Raw genomic sequence first — 21,615 nt, 5'->3', positions numbered from 1 at the left:
AACAATGCTTTGACGCACTCAAAAGACATGTGGTTTAATGACTACATCTACAACCTCGTTGACTTTGCTGACACTTTGCAATCTGTTCATTTCTCTCCTACAGCACCACACTTGAAGTAACATGAGTATAATGTAGTTTTCATGGGAGAATACGTATTAGGGTTGTCCAATATTTCTGACAGCATCTTAACATTATGACATTATACAGAACCATCACCGAGACTTGAAAAAGTATGTTGATCCTCAAAGACGAATCGATAAATCTTATGACACGGTTATGTGAAGATCACTTTGACGTATCATAATATATTGGCCTACATACTGTATCTCTGATTCAGGTCAGTTTAAGTTCTTGTCAGTTCTATTAAGGTAATATGACCCCAACACACCTCTTGCTTGCCATATTCTTGATAACCATCAGAGCAGCCACTACACCAATTCTCTTGTACTTTGGACTGTTACTTGTCAAGTTCTTCCTGACAACAATGTGTAGCTCATCCTGGGAGAGGCAGAGGAGAAAGACATGAAAGTGAAATGAGTACCTTGAGGTACATGTGTAACATCATTTCAAACTACAATTTACAGACTGGTAGATATCACAGTGGATTTTTCTTTATGTTTCGCAAACCAAAACTATGATATCCACTGTCAGTGCAGTCATACACTAGAGGAGTAATACATCATTTCTAACTCAGATTTCACTGACATGAAATTATGTTGGCTAATATACAGTATGACAGTTTTTCATTGATATCTGAACACAGACTTAACATGATCATAGCAGATATTTAGTTTCTATGATAAGATACCATCTACAAATTCAACTTCAAGGGAAGGCTCACCCACACCTCTTCAACATGAATAAGTTAATACTACATATGTAACTCATACCTTAGCACACAAAGCCTTGGGGTGAATAAAGTGTGCACTTTGTTACTTGTGTGCTCTGCAAACCACAAAGTGTACATATTATGCAATAATGGAAAAAAGGTTCAGACAAAACTGGACAGAGCACAGTCATAAATATTTGGTAGACAATGCCCAAATCTTTGGCGATGCAACAGCTGGAGCAAAGTAGATGTGTGCTGTACCTGAAGAGTTGAGCCAACTTGTCCTCCTGTGTAAGCCAGAGCTGCAAGCACTGAGAAAAGTTTCTTGACTTGACTCATTGTCAGGTTGTCTAGGTAGTCCAACACTCCCTGGTTGTAGGGAAAAGGGAGACATGGACCATTAGGAATTAAATTGAGTACAATCCTCGAATAGGATTACTGATAAAGTGGGAACTTTCTCACAAATAAATTTGTGCACTCCGTCGGGTAAGACAAACCTCAAATTTTTAATTTTACACACAGTTACAACAATTGAGCAAGCACTACCAACAGCTCTGCCACTGCAGCTAAGGCTTCAGCAGCACATATTATATACTGTAAAAGATACCTAGTCCACATTATCATAGCTTCACTCACATCGCTAACCTGCAGAAAACTACAAATATAATACAGCAGTTATACCCCTACAATATACCAACCTAGAAATCAAATATTTAAAACAATATTACTTACAACAAGCAAAAAAATTTTTTTTTAAATACATGCTTTCATTTCCATGATAGTTTCATGTTATGTGTGTTATGTGATATGAGAAGTTTCAACCCTATGAAAATTACCATTTTTATCCTATTCTCCAACACTGATAGGCATTGAGTTGAAATAATGGGCCGAATGCATAAAACAAGCAATTGCTTGTAAGCAATTGCTTCAAGCAAAAGCAGAAGCTCGTCTAGCAAAAGGTCTAGCTCAAGCAATTGCTCAAATCCATATGCATAATCTTTTGCTTATGCCAATACCTTTTGCTTGTCCCGCACAAGCAATTGCTTGCGTTTTCAACAAAAGGGATGTCACGCCTGTGCGAACACAAGAACAAAGGCGAGTGTGGCAGCATGTATTTGAAAGGGCATGTGTGTGTGTGGAAACATTTCCTGACATAGCAGAAGAGCTATGAAATGCACACACAGACACATACACACACATCTATACACACACACGTATTACTGGCTGATTCCCATCACTGCAGCTTACAGCAGCCCGGATCTGCCAGATCGCACGTGGAGAGAGGTCTCCTCGCTCTCCACCGAAGTCAGACATCCTACCTGTTTTTCATCACATTTTGCGTGCTAACCACCGGACATTCTCGTTGTTGAAATGAAAAAGTTTATTACACTACTTATGAGTAATTTCTTGTAGATTTATACCACTCCTTCACAAGTGTGGTCTTTCTTTCATAAATATGAAAATGATACTTAAAAGGGAACGTTCCGGTTCAAGCAAAAGCTCAAGCTCATTTTACATAGCTTGGAAAATCGTAAGCAATTGCTAGCAAGAACTAGCAAATGGTATGTTTTATGCATACGTTTTTAAGCAAATGCTTGGTCTCTAAGCAATTGCTTGCGGGCAGCAAGCAATAGCTTGTGCTTGCTAGCAAAAGCTTCTGCTTGCAAGCAATTGCTTGTTTTTATGCATACGGATTCGAGTAAAAGGCTAGCACAAGCAATTGCTAGCGTTTATGCATTCGGCCCATTATCATTCTCTAAATCAACAGCAGGTTTGTGACTACAGAGCCATATGGTAGTAAATAAATCATATAGAAGACAAGAGTGCCAAGAAGAAAACTATAGTCAAGATTCGGTCACATCCTGTAATTAGCGGCACCACTGACCTTAATAAACACAGCAAAAGGAGCAAGGTCACTGGTGTGTCCAGTAGCCAGAGATGTCAAGATGTCCAGTGCCATGTCCATTTCAGCTGACAGACCACTACCAATGTGGGTCACCAAGGCCCCTATCACCTCCTGAATTAAAATATAGTCAGTGGAAGAAAAAAAAAATCATCAAAATGTATACAATGGGAATGAAAACCAAGTTGGGATTCAGTAAAAAGACTGATTTAGAGATTTTAGGAATGTTTGGTAATGTATGTGAGGAAGTCAAAGTTATTAATACTACAGATAAGATCTGTCATGGTAGAGATGAAGTGCTGTCAAAAAGCTGATAGTCAATTTCTCAAGTCAGAAGACTGGATGACATGATAAGCAAGCCAAAGTTTTAAGTTATGTAGTGGTAAGTTGGCCATCACTATTAACCCTAAAGGGGCCGGGCTTTTTTGGCTATGCTCAGACCGGGGGGGGGGGGGGGGGGGGGGGGGCGGATTCCGCCCCCCCCTGAGATCTCGGCCATCGGCGGTGCGATCACGATGAAATTTTGCATGCGTGAGACCCGCGTCATAATCTACAAGATTGTGTTATAAGATTTTTTGAAACAATCAATTTCTGATTTTAATTAATTAATTATGCAAATTAAGCTCAAGGTGATATTTTAGCTTAATTAAAAGCATTGAGAGTCTATTTTTTGATCTGTAAATCTGTTTTAGCATATTCAACAATTGTACATCACAAAAACTTCCAAAACTCATTTAAATTCTTATGTATTTTATTGTTTTCAGAATTTCTTATGTATTTCTTTGTTTTTCAACTTTTGTTTTTTTCTTTGTTTTTTCATTGGAAATTGTCACTGACCACTTTTCTACCATAATTAGCACAAAATTAATCAATGAAAGTGATTAATTGTAAAAATAATCAGGTTTTTATGCCTTTCATGACAGAGCACTGTTTTCCATAGGAAATGTACACAAAATCACAAAATTGTGCCCGTTTTGGAGCGACATTCCGTTACAAAAATGGGCGTGGCTTCGCAAAAGTATGCGCGGACGTGGCAAATTTGGTCTCAAAAGTTGCGCGAGACTTGAACGAAGAAAGTCAAGAAGCCTCGCGATGAGGCCTTCTCGCGTTACAGAATTATAGCACAAAACGTCGAGGGGGGGGGGCGGATTCCCCCCCCCCCGGCCCTTTTAGGGTTAAATCTGATCATTACCTGTTTGCAGTGCATGTCAAAGGCAAGGAATGCTGTTTTGTAGACCGTCGCACCAAACTGGCTGACTTGGGGCTCTGGTGACCTCAAGAGCTTCTCAGCAATGCACAGCAGAGACGACAGATAGCCTCTGATGACCTGAACAAACAAACAAACAAACAAACATGACAAAACATGTGCTTGAAACATGACCAGGATGTTTTTGTATTGTCTGGAGTAGTCTAAAACTGAATATGAGCTTATAAGCACGAGCAAATGAAGTACAGTAGATATTCTCATTTTTCTTAGGGTAAGAAAGCTGCAAGAGGAGAGAATGGATAGTGACATGTGAAGCCAACTGAACAAATTCTTTCAACTGTATTTTAGGTATATTTTCTACCATTTGTCACCAATATAATCTTGCCCTGGTGGGTATGGACGGGGCACAGGAAGGGAAAAGAGGGTGAAAGGCAAAGATTTCTGATGTTGAGTGACGTCTAACTACTACCTTGGAGTGAGATGTGAAGGTGGCTTGGAGGAGTTCCTCAGTGAAGTGACCTTGTCTCACTTTCTTCCTGAAGAGTGCCTCAACAGACTTCTTGCGATTTGCTATGGCATGAGAGATGAGAAGGACAAAGATGTCCACCACTTTGTGCTCAGCTGAACTAGAAACATTCTCAATGGCCTGGAGAAAATAAGAGAAAATAAAACAAAGCAAGCATTACAAGCCTAAGATTCAGATTCATCACATGATCTTTGGGAACAAAAACTTCATCAAATATTTAGCAAACCCCTCTAGAAATTATCAAAAACTAAAGTCAAGGTACCACGGAAAAAATGGGAACCATGACAGGAGAAGCATCTTCTGTTTATCTTCTTTCATGGCCAGTTTCTTATGAATGCAGCTGTCTGAACATGAGTTATACCTCTATAGTTCTTTTCATTAAAGTCATTCTTATTACAAAATGCATGACCTGTTGTGAATGTGCAACACTACCAACCATTTTGAACATGAATTGTGTGTTTTTAGTGCATACAGACACAGAAATACAGCACTGACACTCTACAATAACACATTTGTCATCTCAATATCAATAGGGAAGGGGGACAGTGATACAGTCAATGTGAACTCTAAACTTATTGACTGTAACATCAAATATTTAATATTTCAACACAGGAATACATTGAATAATTGAAACAAAACAATCCAGCCCAGTCTGACATATTCTCATTAAATTACAAATGTATGCATTTTTTTTTCCTGTACACTGATCATGTATAAATAAACCATGTTGTACTTTCAATATCATTTAATTTACCTATGCCAGTGAGGGTGAATTTCTGTATCTTTAAACAATGAATATTCTAGAATTTTGAATGTAGAATCTTGAAAAGCTTTGTGTAAGGTCTTGGCAAGTTTTACTTCACAAATGACTATAAAACAGACTGCTCTAGTTTCTTCACCTTCTGCCAGCCATCAGCCAGTACTTTGTTGAATCGGATCGTTGATTTGATGGTATCCAGAATCAGTAACTCACTGTCAGCTGTCTTCTTGTTGGTCTTCTCATTGCTGTATGTCAATCATCAAATTGGCAACATCTGTCAAGCAGCTACAGTCCTATATGACATATCAAGCTACCAATACTTCTCAAATGTGTTGAAGCAGTACATCTATTATATTGTTAAAGTTGTGACATCTCATATTTCAGTATATCAAGGATATAGATTCAATTTCATGAAAAGCATGATGTTCTGGGGTGACAAGACTTTGTATCTCATTGGCATAATATCAAAAAACCTCCTTACTCAATTTTGAATGTAAAATACTCTGATTTGAGTCTTAAAACAGCACACTTACTAATATAATCCAAATGATGTTTCTACAACATTGATGTTATCTTGCTGAAGTGTTGCAAAAAAAGAAAAAAGAACAGGTTCTTTCACTTGACTGAAAATCATTAATGATTTTTTTTTCTTTTTTTGAGAAACAAGTTCATGTCAGCCAAGGGACAATGCAATGAAGTAACATTTATGGTAATAAATGTTAAAACTAGCACCATTCATACTCACAGATCATGGGTGATTGCTAAAGACTAATTTATTGATCTGTAGTTATTGCAACCCTTTCAAACCCTCATACAAGTGAATATATCAATACTAACTTCGTACCATTTCAAAATATGGACATGCATATGCATGAACATTCCTCACAATCTCATCAAACAAAAACTAAGGTGCACTTAATAATGGGCCTGCAGATTACTACATATATAAACAATGATGTGTATCTGAATGCTATTAATAGGAACTAAAGAACAAGGTAAAAGCTGTTTTCTTTGCAAGCATTTTCCAGTGAATTAAAGTTCATTTATGTAATAAAAGTAGACATTCTCAAAGTGTGGTCACTGCATATACGAACACAAATACAGCATAATCAAGAGATCACATACAACACTAGATAAATCTGTGCAAACTGATGAATTCATTGAAGTTAAGGATCATTTAGCTTAGTGATTTACTGAAAGATGTTTTAACAAATAAAAGGGCCAACGACAAAGTACTTACCCAGGTCTTGTGGATGAGGCAAATGGAGTGGAGGTGGAGGGTGAGACATTTGTTGTTTGGAAGTCAAGATTCTTTCTCAGTTGACTGATAACCTAGTAAATGAATAGACAGATGTATTTTATTTATTCATCTATTTACTCTGTATTCTTTATCCAGAGTAGCCCCATCAGTGGTTTATACACTGTTATTCTTTGGGGGCCCTGCAACAGAATAATAAAGTACAACAATCAATTAAAAATACACAAAGTAACAAGTCAAGGACATTTTCCTTCACAAGATTCAAATAATACTTTAGAAGAATTAGTGCAACAAATCATTGACGAGGTAACCCAAAAAGGCATGTGATTTCTCGAGTATTTCCTTGAAAAATTGAAAGGAAAAAAAAAAACTAACATTAATTTTACCAAACCTGCATTTCTTGCTTTCTCATCTCATCAAAACTTTAAATTAATCCAGGTTACTAGTATAAAATGAAAATAACTTGCAATTTCAATGAATTATGCATGATTTCTTGACAAGAATGGCTATTCAGATTTAAATGATTCAGTCAGATCTATTCCCTGTATATAGTTTTTTTTATAACATAGTGACAATATGCATTATGATTCCACCATTCTCAACCTGCATTCTGCTTTTGTTTGCTAGTATTCATTTGTGCAAGCAACCTAAAGAAGTAGAAAACGTCAGAATGTTAAAAAAAAAATTAGAAGAATCTCAAGACATGGACAAAAACAGCATTGTGGGACAGATATTACAGTCTCTGCTACGCTCATTAGCACTCTTACCTCTAATGCATCACTGGAATTTACTGATTGGAGAATGAACTTGATAACCACCGGAAGATCATCTAGATCAGCAGAAACCAAGCTCTGTAATGCAGATACCCGTACCTGTAGTCAGCAAAAACAAGTTACAAGGTATTACTTTCTTTTTTCCATCAAACAAGATTTCATGTCTGCCTTCAACAATTGCTCCCGTGAAATATTTGCACACTAAGCCAAACATAAATTCTACCCACAAACATAAACATAACCCTCATTCTCATCCTCACATCAAACTAAACCTAAAACCCTATCACAATTCTAACCCTAACACTAAGTCCTCAGAGAATTTATGACCACAGCAATTGTAGCAGGAGCAAATGTTGTGTCACCCTACCAGCCAAGCTGGACATTTCAGTACAATGATCTCAAGAGTGCCTATCATATTATCATTGCATGAATGCAAATATACAATCACACATCTAACCATCAACACCCTGGACTCCACGGATTTTCTAAGAGAATATGAGGATCAGTCAAAGTAAATATAGCTCTGGCTTGGTCTGGGGTCACTCAGTGATACATGAACTATTATGATAGTCACAGAGAATTGTATTCTAATGGTAAAGATTTATTTCATTCATTTTTTTGGAAAGTTCATAAAGCTATCCACTTTGCGATCTCAAATAATATCCTTCTGACTTAGAACTTTATGACCTTTCTCCCTAAAGTATACTCATCATTTTCTCATCTGTGACTTTAAAGTTAAATTTGAATAAAGACATGAAACACTGATCAGAGATCTATGAAGTGCATATCATTACAAAGCAGAGTATAATCATAATTAAATGATGAATCATATATAATTATGTGTCTTAATTAATGCATGCCACGTTCTCCTAGTAAGAGTGAGAGAGGTGTAATGTGTAAACATTAAAGTTGTAGAGAAAGTGGAAAAGTTATTCAAGCTTGCCATGAGCAAATGTGTCAGATTGGCCTTTCTCCCAATACATTTCTGTATCACTCCCTTGCAATGGAATAAAAGCTATCAGAATTCAAGTGGTAGAAACATACTTCTCTGACGAGTTCTGGGGTCAGGTTGAGATTGTCCAGTGCATCTATGATGGGAACTGTGAGCTGGGTGTTACACTCTAGCATGTTTCTATGCACGAAGACAACACAGACACATCAAGAAATTGTAGAGATCATGATGAGAAATCAAAACAAATCACTCAGTCATCTTAATATGGAATATAAAACACTTCCCCAGTCAGTTTTTAAAGGGATCGTACAGTTCTGGTTAAGACCTAATTTCCGGTTTCTACCATTTTCAGGTGGGATAATGAGAAATCTCATATAAAATATAAAAGAGCATGCAATTTTATGAGGAATTCAATGTTTATTTGTTGAAAATTGGTTTTGAAATGGCTGAGATATCAAAAAAGAGCGATTCCAATAAAGTGTGGGACCCACACTTTGTAACGATCGCTTTGTTTTTCTTTGTTTTTGAATGTTTCAGTTATTCCAAACCCGATTTTCATCAAATAAACTTTGAATTCCTCTTAAAATGGTATGCTCTGTACTATATCATAAGTGTTTTCTGGTATCTTGCAAAAATTTAAAAGCTCAATTTTCATCTCAACCAAAACTGTACTATCCCTTTAACAGTTGATGACATACCAGTATGGTGTTCCAAGAACACATGGAACACTAGCATCATAGCATATACTTCAATATAAAAATCATATAATCTGACAAAATTTAGAACATTATTAATTTAGGCAGTGTAGTGATTATAAGAATATAATCATAGTCAGAAGATCAAACTAGAAATGTCGCTACAGCGACTGGTTATACCCCCGCCAAACAACATTTCATAAGCTTTGGTCAAAACAACATTTCATAAGCTTTGGTCAAAAAACTGAGGAAGTAGTTAAATCCGCAAGATCTTTCCTTGATCATCTGCCATTAATATGCCGTTACCATGGCAACGTACTTTCGGGTACTGTCGAAAAATGCGTCTTGCACATCTACAACCAAAGGCACACATCTGTACCAAGTTTCATGGAAATTGGGCAAAAACTGAGGAAGTAGTTTGCAACACAAAATTTTCCATCATTTTGGCTCATAATATGTGAGCTGTTACCATGGCAACATACTTTTTGTCACTGTCAAGAAATGTGTCATGCTGACCTATATCCTAAGACAAACATTCCATATGAATTCCATGAGAATTGGAAGAACACTGATGAAGCAGTTTTGCCATGAAGCATTTTGCCCTATATTTTACCAATAACATGCCGTTACCATGGCAACGCACTTTTTGCCACTGCAGAAATATGTGTCTTGCACATTAACATATTCAGATGAACATCTGTACCTAATTTCATAAAAATTGATCAAAAACTGTGGGAGGAGTTCGCGACGCAAGATTTGTACCCATTTTTGCCCATAATATGCCGTTACCATGGCAACGTACTTTTGGGTACTGTCAAAAAATATGTCTTGCACATCTACAACCCAAGGCACACATCTGTGCCAAGTTTTATGGGAATCGGTTGAAAACTGAGGAAGTAGTTCGCGACGCAAGATTTGCAACGGACCGACCGCCCGACCGCCCTACCGACCGCCCGACCGACCGCCCGCCCGACCGCCCGACCGTCCGCTGATTCCTATATACCCCCTTCAAACTTCGTTTGGCGGGGGTATAACTAGGGGTTGAAATTTTTATACAGCTCTCACTGAACTAGAAGAGTCTTTAAGCTTGAAATTCTCAGGGAATATGGCCATATTGACAGAAGTTTGCCATTAGTATTTATATGAACTTAATATGACATACACGATTATGATATTCATATCATATTACATGGCTGCTCTAATTAAGAATAATTCATGTTGTTCTCTATGTTTATTGTGTGGGGGTTGTGAGGTAAGTTGTGGATATGATCACTCTGTGAAAGTGATATTATGACCCAATATGTAGCATGGCTGTTACCAGTACCCTTCTCATAACTTTAGCCATAATCTAACTACAGAGGGCTCACTTCAATCTAGTAGTGACCTCATGATGCTCCTGGTCACTGACCACCTCTGGGATGCAGGCAATGATCTCCTGTTGGACAGACAGGGATGAAATCTCCACCATCTCCAGCATTTTATCGGTCATCTCCTGGATCAAATAAATGAACCAAAGGCAGGGACAGATGAATATATAAATAATTTTTAGTGCCTGATAACTCTACTTGGAAAAAAATAAGACTCTGTCAATCACATGTATGATTCAATTCCACCTTAAATGGAATAAGGAAATAATAACTCTGTGATAATATAATAATATCATTCTGCAGCATCTAACCCAAGTAGACAAACATTACTAAGCTATCATTATCTTTGAGGAACATCATGATGCACATTTGCAGTTATTAGTAAATGTGTCAATGACTCGGTAAACGATAGCTGATTCCAACAACAACATATACAAACTAGATATATCGCTACAGCGACTGATATGCCTCCGCCATAATGCATGGTTCTCCTAATAGGTCTATAGTACAATGTCTTGACAATGTTTGATGACAGTTTCACACATTGGTAAAATATTAAAATGACAGGTTTGCCACAAATGTGCTGAATGTTCACTTTCCTAGAACTAGGTTCAATTGGATGAATGATTAAAAATGTCAGAGTGCAGGTATTTGGGGAACTGATGATTTTTACTTGACTTTTGACCCTTTATAAGTTTGTGCATTGAGTAATTTTCAAGGTATTGAGAAAAAGTATAATTTCAGTATCAAATGGGAAAATAGCATTATCTAAACCTGGCCTTTGACCTTTGACCTCACAGTTCCAAAGAGAATCACCGTTAGGTTGACCATGCATAAATATGTAAGTTTCATGATGATACCTTGAGTTACTTTTGAGATATGGAGGAAAAAGTGCAATTCAACACTTTCACTTGACCTTTGACCTTTTGGCAAGAAACTTCCCACAGAATATATATCGGGTAATACATGCATACATCAAGTTAAAAAAAAAAAAAACCTTCAGGCATTGCATAACCATAAGGAAAGTAGTGATATTTTGAGGAGTTGACCTTGACCTTTGACCCCCTGACCTTTGAACCATGACCCCCAACTTCCCTAGATAATCACTGCCCATTGGAACAAGCATATATACTAAGTTCCATGAAGATACCTTGAACCATTTGCGAGATATGGAGAAAAACATGAATTTTCAACCTTTTTTTTTCACAAAATAACCTGTGACCTTTGACCTTCGACCCCGTGACCCTAAAATCCAAACGAAGTATTATCCCCCCAGGATATACCCTCATACCAAGTTTGATGTAAACCACCACACGGTTCTTGAGATATCGACAAAAACAAAATGGGACGGACGGACGGATGACCCGAAAACATAATGCTTCCGGCCACTTCGTTGGCGGAGGCATAAAAAAAATTGGTCACGAAGCAAGGCCAGCGTCGCACACACAAACAGACCCTGTTAAATTTACTTTGTCATGTGTAAAGACGGAACAAGCGAGGGCACCATCACCAAAAACAATAGGCGTCTTCGTTTTACCATAACACACCTTCATGCCAAATTTGAAGATGATCTAAGAAGAACTGCAGCCAGTAGAGTGCTCACAAGAAAATCTCTGCGGCGGACGCGGCGCAACGAGGCCAAATCCATAGTATCCTCCGAACTCTGTTCGGGGGATACAATGAGTGGATGACCTATATGTCAACACTCAGCATACTTTCACACCCCATGATAGCATACTATGCAAATGATATGCAAATGAGTCCATTATGCCCATTGCATATGGATATGAAAGATTGAAAATACTGAAAAATGTGAAATACATACACTTTGTATGACTACGTTCCTCATTAACTGGAACATTTTCTCTGTGTGTACAGCTATAATTGTCATCTACAGAAACATTCAAATCCAAACTTCAAAACGTTACCTATTCCTCTCACACTGAGGACTAAATTGCAGTCTATAATGTTCGGAACAATTGTATTCTTTATCTGGTGTTTGTTGTTGTTTGCCATTTTCTTCTCTGTTGTCATGCTTGAACATGTGTTATATCTATCTTTTCGTTTATGAAGCGCCATAAGCACTAAAAAGCGGACCTGTGCGCTATACAAGTAGCCACTATTATCATTATTATTATCATTGCTACTTCTACTACTATTACTACTACTACTACTACTACTACTACTAATAATAATAATAATAATAATAATAATACTAATTGAACTCTGCAATACATCTTGTAAAACTATGTCTGCTGATTCTTTAACTCCTTTACATGTACAGTTGAACCTCTCTTGTCCGGCCTCCCTTTATCCGGATCTCTCTATAAGCCAGTTCGTAATTAGCTCATGTACACCTTGGTACAGATAACCTTTCTTTTTTCTCAGTTGGTTAGGCACTTCACTCGTTTTCAAAGCGGTATAATGCATAAGCTTGCCCGACATAACAATTTATGGAATTCGTGTTCAAACAAAGTATAAACTTGTGTTTAGACCAGGTGACCAGAATAGTCCGTCAGTGGACACTTTAGCAAGCATCTAATTCATTGTTTCGTATTGAATGTAATAACAACCTTTTTCTTTTGATATTGCCTCATACCAGGCTTGCTGTCAGGTGGATGTGCTGGCAAGCACTATTTAGATAAGGATCACATGAATAATCATCACATCACAGATGCTTATCTCAGTGAATTAATAAACCAAAATGCCTGTTGGTACAAATGACCTTTTTCTGCTCATGCGCAAAGTGGAATTACGAACTGGTCTATTATACGGATGCAATCTCACCGTGATTTTTTTTAATAATTATGGGAGGAAAGGGGGATTTCCAACTCAATCTAACAATGGCGACCTACAGTCGACTTTGCCGAGTACGGTTTATTTTCAAGATCTACTTGATACATTTCTTAATAATTATTTAGGTAAATCATTCCAAGAATTTATAAAAGAAAATGATTTCATTCTTGCAAATACGAACCTCTATTTTGGGGTCTGTTACTGAGTGTAACAATGAAAAGGTTGCAGTATACACATTACTACATGTGGTACACATACTACAATGGGCTACATCAGTACATGTGTATGTATATGTACATGTATAAAGCATTGAGTCTCCCGTATCCGGCCAAATCCCTTATCCGGATGAGCCCCGGTCCCGACTTGTCCGGATACGAGAGGTTCAACTGTATCAGTGTTTTTTGTGAGTGAATATATGCTACTGTCATACATTGTATAGTACATGTGTGAATAATGTGTACAGCTATTAATATTTACCAGGTACCATATTTTTTCCTTTCATTGATTTCACATTTTTCACAGAGGAAGACATTCAAAACTACAGAAGCACTCTGAGAGCGCAGACCTCCGCCAAGCATGCAGATCATTTCCACCACTGATCTTGTTCTTCCATAGAAGTGATTTCCACCCATACATACTCACAGCATTGTGTGCTGAAAGTCGCCCAATTTCCCAATATAGAAGCCTTTGTTACGTCATAAACCCTCAGCTGCACGGCGCGCCTCGCCCTAGCAGAAACTAGAGCATGCACTAGTGCGCGCATGCAAACCTCAAATACGCGCAGCCTGAACTCCCAAGTTCATTGACCCTACCTGCCAAAATATAAAAAATTCTTCATAAATTCCTCCAAAATTCTCAGATCACTACCAAAATTTGATCATCTGTTACTTGTATCAATCTAAACCTTTCTTGCAAGTTTCATCCAAATTCGTTACCTACTTTTTGAGTTATTTTGCACACAGACAAACTAACTAACAAACAAACAAACAAACAAACCAACGGTAACGAAAACATAACCTTCCCCCTGGGCGGAGGTAATAACACAGTAACAGCAGATTTGTGACAGAAAAAATTTACTTTGATTATCCTATCATTGTTTTGATAGCAGAAATTCTAAAGAATTTGATAGGGTTGGGGTTTTAGGTGGTATGGAATTGTTAAATGGTATTGTTAAATTCAAGTATCAGAATGGCTAATCACTTTCGACATCCAGCTGAATCCCTGCTTCGCAAACTGCTTGGCACACTCTCTTATTGCCTCAAACTAGCATTAGACTAACATGAAAACATATGAGTGGGACTGTAAGGACAGCAGCAATTCTGCTTAACCCACCACCTAGGCTTCAGTTTCTGTACCCGTTCACATGGGTGAACCGACATTTAAGAATTTTTAGCTGGCAGAAATGTATCAATACATTGCTTTGAAAGTGATTGCTATACAGAATCAGAGCGTATGTGAGTTTTGTCCTGGCAGCTCATATTACAGGATATAACAGTAGTTGTTGAATTCATGTTCATGGAATACAGCAGTGAACACAGAAATGTACACATGCACGTTACATGATCAGGAGTTGATATTTTCACATGTTGTTAGATTTGCGAATAGTACCCAGATCGGAGAATTCCCACAAATAACCCCAGGAAAACAGGTACGGTATGAAGTCTCATTAACTCTTTATGTGCCACGTTCGCACGTCCGGCTCAGTCGACGGCGTGCCAACTTCGCATATTCTGCTCAACAAACAAAGCCGCCAAAACCGATCGATACATCACTAATCCCACGGTACAATCAAAGCGTTTCTCGCGCTTTTGTTCCTCTCACATACGGCTTGCATTCTATGTGGTGATTGACTATCAAGCGGTGTTCCCAACTAGATTTGCGTGTACATTCTAAGTTTCTGTCACTATTTTATGTGCAAAAGTCATGCCTTTACAGTAATGTAGCAACTGGTAATTCAAAAGAAAAATTGAAAATAGAATTCTTATACATTGTATATGGAAGCAAAGTTTGGCATTCCTCTCTAACTTTGCTCACTATTATGTCCAGCTTAACAGAAATTTGAAGAAGTTATACAAATTGGAAAAACAAAATTCTTTCTCAAAGCATGACTACCTTCGTGCCTCAGAGAATAAAGTGGCACACAGGGAATTTCCTCCATGGCACATAAAGAGTTCATAAAGATTGTCTTTGATGCAGTTGAGGTGACAAAAAATGATGGCAAGTATCAAAACTAAATGCAATCGTAAAATTTGCTTTGTGTTTACTCTGTGTTGTGGGCTGCTCAGGTGCAGCCCTGTCGCGATTTATACAGCGACTGGGCTGTGTATAGTTAGTGTACAGTGTATTTACATAATATGCACAGCCCTGTACAGTGTATTTACATAATATGTGTATGCACAGGCCTGTCACATCATTATCACAGCACGTCATGACTGTGTATAGTTAGTGCACAGTGTATTTACATAATATGCACAGCCCTGTACAGTGTACTTACATAATATGTGTATGCACAGGCCTGCCACATCATTATCACAGCAAGTCATGACTGGTACTCTTAGTGGTCTCAGTCTGGTTGCCCCTGGCTGGGCCCCCTGCCTTGGGCCAGCACTTGGGCTCCTGGCCTCGGCCCGGCCTTGGGCCCCGTGAGCCCAGTGGGCCCCTGAGCCACTGGGCCTGGGCCCACTTGGGCTATGGGCCCCTGGGCCTGGGCCCACTTGGGCTCTGGGCCCCTGGTTCCGGGCTAAGGCCCGTGGCCTTGGGTCCGGCCTTAGGCCCCGCCTTTGGCCCAGCTGTACTTTGTACATGGTCTATGTGAAATCAGGCTTGTCTGTAACTGTATAATTACAAATAATTACAAATAATCACAAATGATCAACAGGTCCATACTACATACAGGCCAATATGAATATATGAATATATGATTATATGAATATATGAATATATGAATATATGAATATATGAATATATGAATATATGAATATATGATTATATGAATATATGAATATATGAATATATGATTATATGAATATATGAATATATGAATATATGAATATATGAATATATGAATATATGAATATATGAATATATGATTATATGAATATATGAATATATGAATATATGAATATATATAATGTATGTGAATATATATATTGTTATATATGAATATATAAATGTGCTCAGGCATTCTGTTACGGTGTCAGATCTGCGGTCATTCATATGTAGCAAATTTTATGCATGTATAAATGGCATACATTCATGTGTACAGTATGCTACTTGATCGAACCAGCCAATGGAGAAAGATCACACCACTGAACAATACCTGAAAGACATGTACAGTTCAATGACTAATTGCTTGTTATTATGAACTCTGTAGAGGTATGCAGCCCTCTTCAGATGGAAAACATACAGTTGGCTATCAAACAGAGCTTGCAAAACCATCAACAATTTATTGAGTTGGATTTGTGTGTGTGTGTGTGTGTGTGTGTTAGAGCTATTTGGCTTGTTTCATCACAAATTCCCGAAGTCTGAATAAAGTGAAACCAAGACCTTCATATAGATGTGCTGCATTGTAAGGTGCTGGATCAGAGCACTACCATAAGATTGACACCATGGCGGGAATTGTGCTAACAGTGTACTATCCTTCCTGTGCATTTATGTTAAAGTGTACCAATACCCTGAAAATCACATTTTAAACTAGAAATGTCACTATGGCGACTGATACCTCCACCATAATGCATGACTCTCCCAATAGGTGTATAGTACAATGTCTTCACACTGTGTGATGACAGTTTCACATAACTGGCAAAATACTGACATGACAGGTTTGTCAGAAATGTATTGAATGTTCACTTTCCTCAAACTGGGTTTGCTATAATTGTCTAAGAGTGCAGGTACACATATTTGGGGGATTGAGGATTTTTACTTGACTTCTGACCGACCCTGTTATAAGTTTATGCATTGAGTACTTTTCAAGGCATGAAGAAAGAGTGTAATTACAGTACAAAATAGGTTTGTTTTTTTTTTCATTTAAACCTGACCTTTGATCCTTAACCTTTGACCTCTGGAAATTTCCCGGAGAATCTCCATTAGGTAATACAACATGTATATATTAAGTTTTAAAACTAATAATGCAAGCATTGAATATACACTGGTATATGAGGGAAACAGTAAAATTTTGAGGAGTTGACCTTGACCTTTGACCCCTGACTACATACTGACCCATGACCCCTAAATTCCCTAGATAATCCCTGCCAGTCAGTACATGCATATGTACCAAGTTCTATGAAGATACATTAAACCATTTGCCAGAAAAGTGAAATTGCAACATTTTCACCTAACCTTTGACCTTTTGACCTTTGACCTTCTGACATGAAACTCTCTCTGGAGAATCTTTACGCAGTAGTACATGTCTACACTAAGTTTCAATAAAATACCTTCGGGCATTGCATAGATATGGGGGAAATAGCAACATTTTCAGCATTTGACCTTGACCTTTTGACCTTTGACCTCTTGCCAATGTCACTAAAATCTCCTCAACTAATTGCCCCATCATACATCATCCTTGGACCAAGTTTGGTGAAAGCTACTTCATCCAGTTTTGAGTTATCACGTAAACAGATAAATTTTAGGATTTGACCTTGATCTTTGACCTTTGACCTCTGTCCGATTTCATTAAAAAAACTATCATGTAATTGTCCCATCAAACATCATCCTCAGACAAAGTTTGGTGAAATTTGCTCAATCCAGTCTTGAGTTATCGCGTAAACGGATACAATTTCATGATTTGACCTTGACCTTTGACCTTTGACCTTTAGCCGATTTCACCAAAAAATCTAATCAAGTAATTGCCCCATCATACTTTATATTTGGACCAAGTTTGGTAAAATTCCAGTCAATATTTCTCAAGTTATCGCGTAAACGAATGCGGATGGACAGACGGACGTACGGACGTACGGACGTACAGACGTACGGACGGACGGACGGACGGACGGACGGACGGACAACCCGAAAACATAATGCCTCCAGCACCACTTCGTGGCGGAGGCATAAATATCAATAACAGCATATGAATCAAAATACTGACAGGACAGAGTAAGAAGGTAACTGAAAAAAATGAAACATATAATTGCCATTACTTGAGGGATCAACTGAATTATTTTAACAAGTGCATTATTTCAAAATATAAGTAAATTCAAAATGGAAAAAAAAAGTCCAAGGCTCAAAATGCTACCAAAAAACACAGAATGAATAAATATGATGACGTAGCAGAATTAACATATGTCTTTCCACCCTCACACATCGCAACTTGCCTTGCTGTTGATGACTCTGTCAAGCCAGTGGAACTGGTTGAGAATTAGTTTTGGAAGGTCCACTGCTTCACTGTAGTCAAACATGCTACTGCTCACAGGTTGAACATAAAACAAAAAGTTAGAGTAGAGAAATACTTCTTGAGGCTTGGCATGGAATTCACACTAAATACTCATAATAAGGTAGCACACAAAGAAAGTCTCAATCTCTATACAGTCGAATATTAAAGACACTAATCACTGCATTTACCCCCTAAAAGCATGCCATATGACAACAAAATGAAGCATGAGCATTGCACTAATAGATGACTGATACTGTTTACATACAAAAAGTTGCATTTTAAGATTGGAAATGTGACAGTAATTGAGGTGTCCGACATGATGTAGACAAATTGAAAGGGAAGAGGATAAGGTTCTCTTGTATAAAGCAATACACTTACTCTTCTTCCCCCATGAATTCTGGCAGCTTTTCAAGGAGCATGTTGACCAGAGCTGGCTGAAATTGTAACGGATAATAATATGACTCAGTGAGATAGATGGTTCAGTAGATGATTCATAAGATTGTTCACACTAGAATTCAAGAAGTATTGCAGAACTTATGATCATCAAACACAGGATCATGTCATATGGCAGTTTTCTGTTCATGAAGTACCTACAACACATGAGCAAAACAAATTATAATGTACAGTCTGTCTTCTGATAAGCAAAGAAGTGGCAAAGCAAATTCTGGCTTCAACAAATCTCACAGATTTAGGCAGAAGAAAAAAATCCACCGCTCTCTCTCTCTCTCTCTCTCTCCAATTTATATCACAGAACTTGAATATCTCTGGCACAGTTGCAATGGGTTGAGAATAGATGTGTCTCCAGTACATTTATGCCTCAAAATTGTTTAAAATCCAATAATAAAACAAAGCTTTGAGAAACAGGCATTTGCAAGTGAGTGGAAAGGACAAACATGTTAATAGGAATAGAGAATGAATGCTATGGGGCAAAACAAACAGTAACACACAAAAACTAAAATTGCAATAATATACATGTACGTAGGTAATGACGAAGACATTGTAGAAAATCCAAAGTAAACTTACCTGCATCTCATCCACCCCAAGAAGTAGTCTGATCAAACTATCTTGATTGCCCCCTCTAGCACTGCAGTAATGGTCAGAAGTCAAGACACACTTGCCATTTCACAAAAAGATTTCAAACTTTCAGTGGAAAGCAATGAAATATTTGCTTCTATTGACTGAACAAAATGGTGTTAGAATTAGGTAAAATGTACACCTATCAAAATCCCCCCCCCCCAAAAAAAAAATGTCATTTGTGAGTGAAGTATCAGTCATAAAAGCTAGCAAAATAGAAAATGTGTATTTGGAGACTCATCCCTCCCCCTTGTTTGTTCATATTGTGCCATATGCAAAAGTGTATGCCCTACAGAATAACCCTACACTTTATGCATATGATTATATAACAGAACAATTGATGATCAAATATTACTAAAAAGAATGTGAACTGGGATACCATTATATAATTTGGTGGGGGTTTTACCATTATGACATGAAAATGGAAGCAACAACTATAGAGAGGATTTGTATCATCATTAGAGATTCAGAGGAGATTTTCAAACTTATAAATTGTAATTATTACAGTAAAGTTTGCAGGTTAAGTCATCATCACAGCACTGATAATTTGTTTAAAATATTTTCAATTGCTGAGGTTTGATACATGATAAATGTGGTCAGTTGTGAAAGTTTGATAGAATCTGGTGTGCTCACCTCTCACACTCTGCAGATGACATGGTTGGCAGCAAGCTGTACTTTAATCTGTGGAAACATTCAATTTGTAGTTTGCTGTTGGTTAAGTTCTTCTCCATATCACTCGCCTTACCTGTCTGCATTTATAGTAAGTATACAGTCACACCATATCTTTTCTACTTCACAGTCCATACTACTAGCATTTTGTCTGCTCTGAATGAATTTGATTCATTCTGAACTTTTGTGTATCTCTGGGTAAGATAAACATAAACATGCTTTAACCGTTCCTCCCGCAATTCTCTGAGAGCCTTCAATGCCCCCAAACAAGATTTTTTTTTCCTCGTCGACAAAGAACGAACAGGTTGGTAATCCACATGTGAGAAAGAAGTCAAGCGGTACATGTATCTCTTCCTTTCCACGGTGAATTACATGTCCCATCGTACAATGAAAATATCAACCGGGTGCGAGGTATCAATTGAGCGTGTGCTGATGGGCTAGCAGACTCTTTTGTTATACTCAAAACGAGGCACCTAAATGGGGTCAGCGAACACCAAAACCTACTGAGCTCAGCCGTGATTGCTGTGTACATTTTCACACGAGTTCTATAGCAACACGAGCGCAAACTACATCATAAAAAAAGTAGATACTACTGATATACGCAGTTTTCCTACAGAAAGAGAACACATGCTGATAGAAGAAACTCTAATCTTTCTATCAAAGCCATTTTTATGGGCAGTATAAATCGTATAAACATGAATTGAGGCCACAAATGCAGGCACTCTTGTCTACATTTTGATACACCAGGTTCCCTTAAGGAACCGGTTAATATAATATGATTTAACAAATAAATACAGTATGAGATCCCACATAACTGCACATCACAGCGTGATAACATTAATGCATTTAAGTGAGGTTTTTAAATTGGAAAATGCAGGAGAAAGCCATCTCTGAAGTAACACTAGAAGACAAAAAATGTTCAATTACTGTATATCCCTTTCCAACACTGAAACCATATCAGTGAGTATTTCAAAAACAGCCAAATATGCATTTATAATAGTGTATGATCTCAATACTTCTATTTCCATAGTTAGCTTGTATCACTTGTCAAATGAGCTATTGCATCCTTAAAATAAATGAATGAACAAATAAATAAACAAATAAACAAAAATAAATAAATATATAATTTATGTAACAAAAGCCAGCACAATTTTTTTGCTGATAAACACTGCTGGATGATTATATTTCTGCTCTTTGTTAAGCTTATGATCAGCAGACTCTGAGTACTACATGAGTGAAGCCTGTTGACACCTGAATACTGAGAAGCAATGGTTTGACATACCTCACCGAATCTTCAATGTGGTTCTGTAAGCCGGTGATAAATTCTTCAATGGTCTGTTAAAGACATAAAATATATGAAAACATCTTTCAAAGATCAAAGAACATTCCCTGTTCATGTAGAATTTTGCATAAATTCTGCTCCTAGGTCTTCTCTCT

The 21,615-nt window shown here is 37.5% G+C and overlaps 1 protein-coding gene across 1 annotated transcript in view; it reads right to left on the bottom strand.

Moving 5' to 3' along the window:
* LOC140245941 (Fanconi anemia group D2 protein-like) overlaps positions 1-21,615 on the bottom strand; it is a 46,909-nt gene that overhangs the window by 21,022 nt on the left and 4,272 nt on the right. The window contains exons 4-18 of the mRNA XM_072325407.1: positions 21,461-21,513; positions 20,143-20,190; positions 19,459-19,519; positions 18,814-18,869; positions 18,377-18,464; positions 10,272-10,396; positions 8,302-8,389; positions 7,252-7,356; positions 6,467-6,558; positions 5,366-5,471; positions 4,410-4,586; positions 3,926-4,060; positions 2,716-2,847; positions 1,092-1,199; positions 390-499 (exon numbers count right to left, since the gene is read on the bottom strand). Of these exons, the coding sequence (XP_072181508.1) occupies positions 390-499; positions 1,092-1,199; positions 2,716-2,847; positions 3,926-4,060; positions 4,410-4,586; positions 5,366-5,471; positions 6,467-6,558; positions 7,252-7,356; positions 8,302-8,389; positions 10,272-10,396; positions 18,377-18,464; positions 18,814-18,869; positions 19,459-19,519; positions 20,143-20,190; positions 21,461-21,513 (1,484 nt within the window). The remainder of the gene's footprint in view (positions 1-389; positions 500-1,091; positions 1,200-2,715; positions 2,848-3,925; positions 4,061-4,409; positions 4,587-5,365; positions 5,472-6,466; positions 6,559-7,251; positions 7,357-8,301; positions 8,390-10,271; positions 10,397-18,376; positions 18,465-18,813; positions 18,870-19,458; positions 19,520-20,142; positions 20,191-21,460; positions 21,514-21,615) is intronic.

This window comes from Diadema setosum, chromosome 2 (genome assembly GCF_964275005.1).
Source record: "Diadema setosum chromosome 2, eeDiaSeto1, whole genome shotgun sequence".
NCBI classification, from domain to species: domain Eukaryota; kingdom Metazoa; phylum Echinodermata; class Echinoidea; order Diadematoida; family Diadematidae; genus Diadema; species Diadema setosum.
Note: the sequence above shows the minus strand (reverse complement) of the source record. Positions and strands in the feature narration are given on the sequence as shown.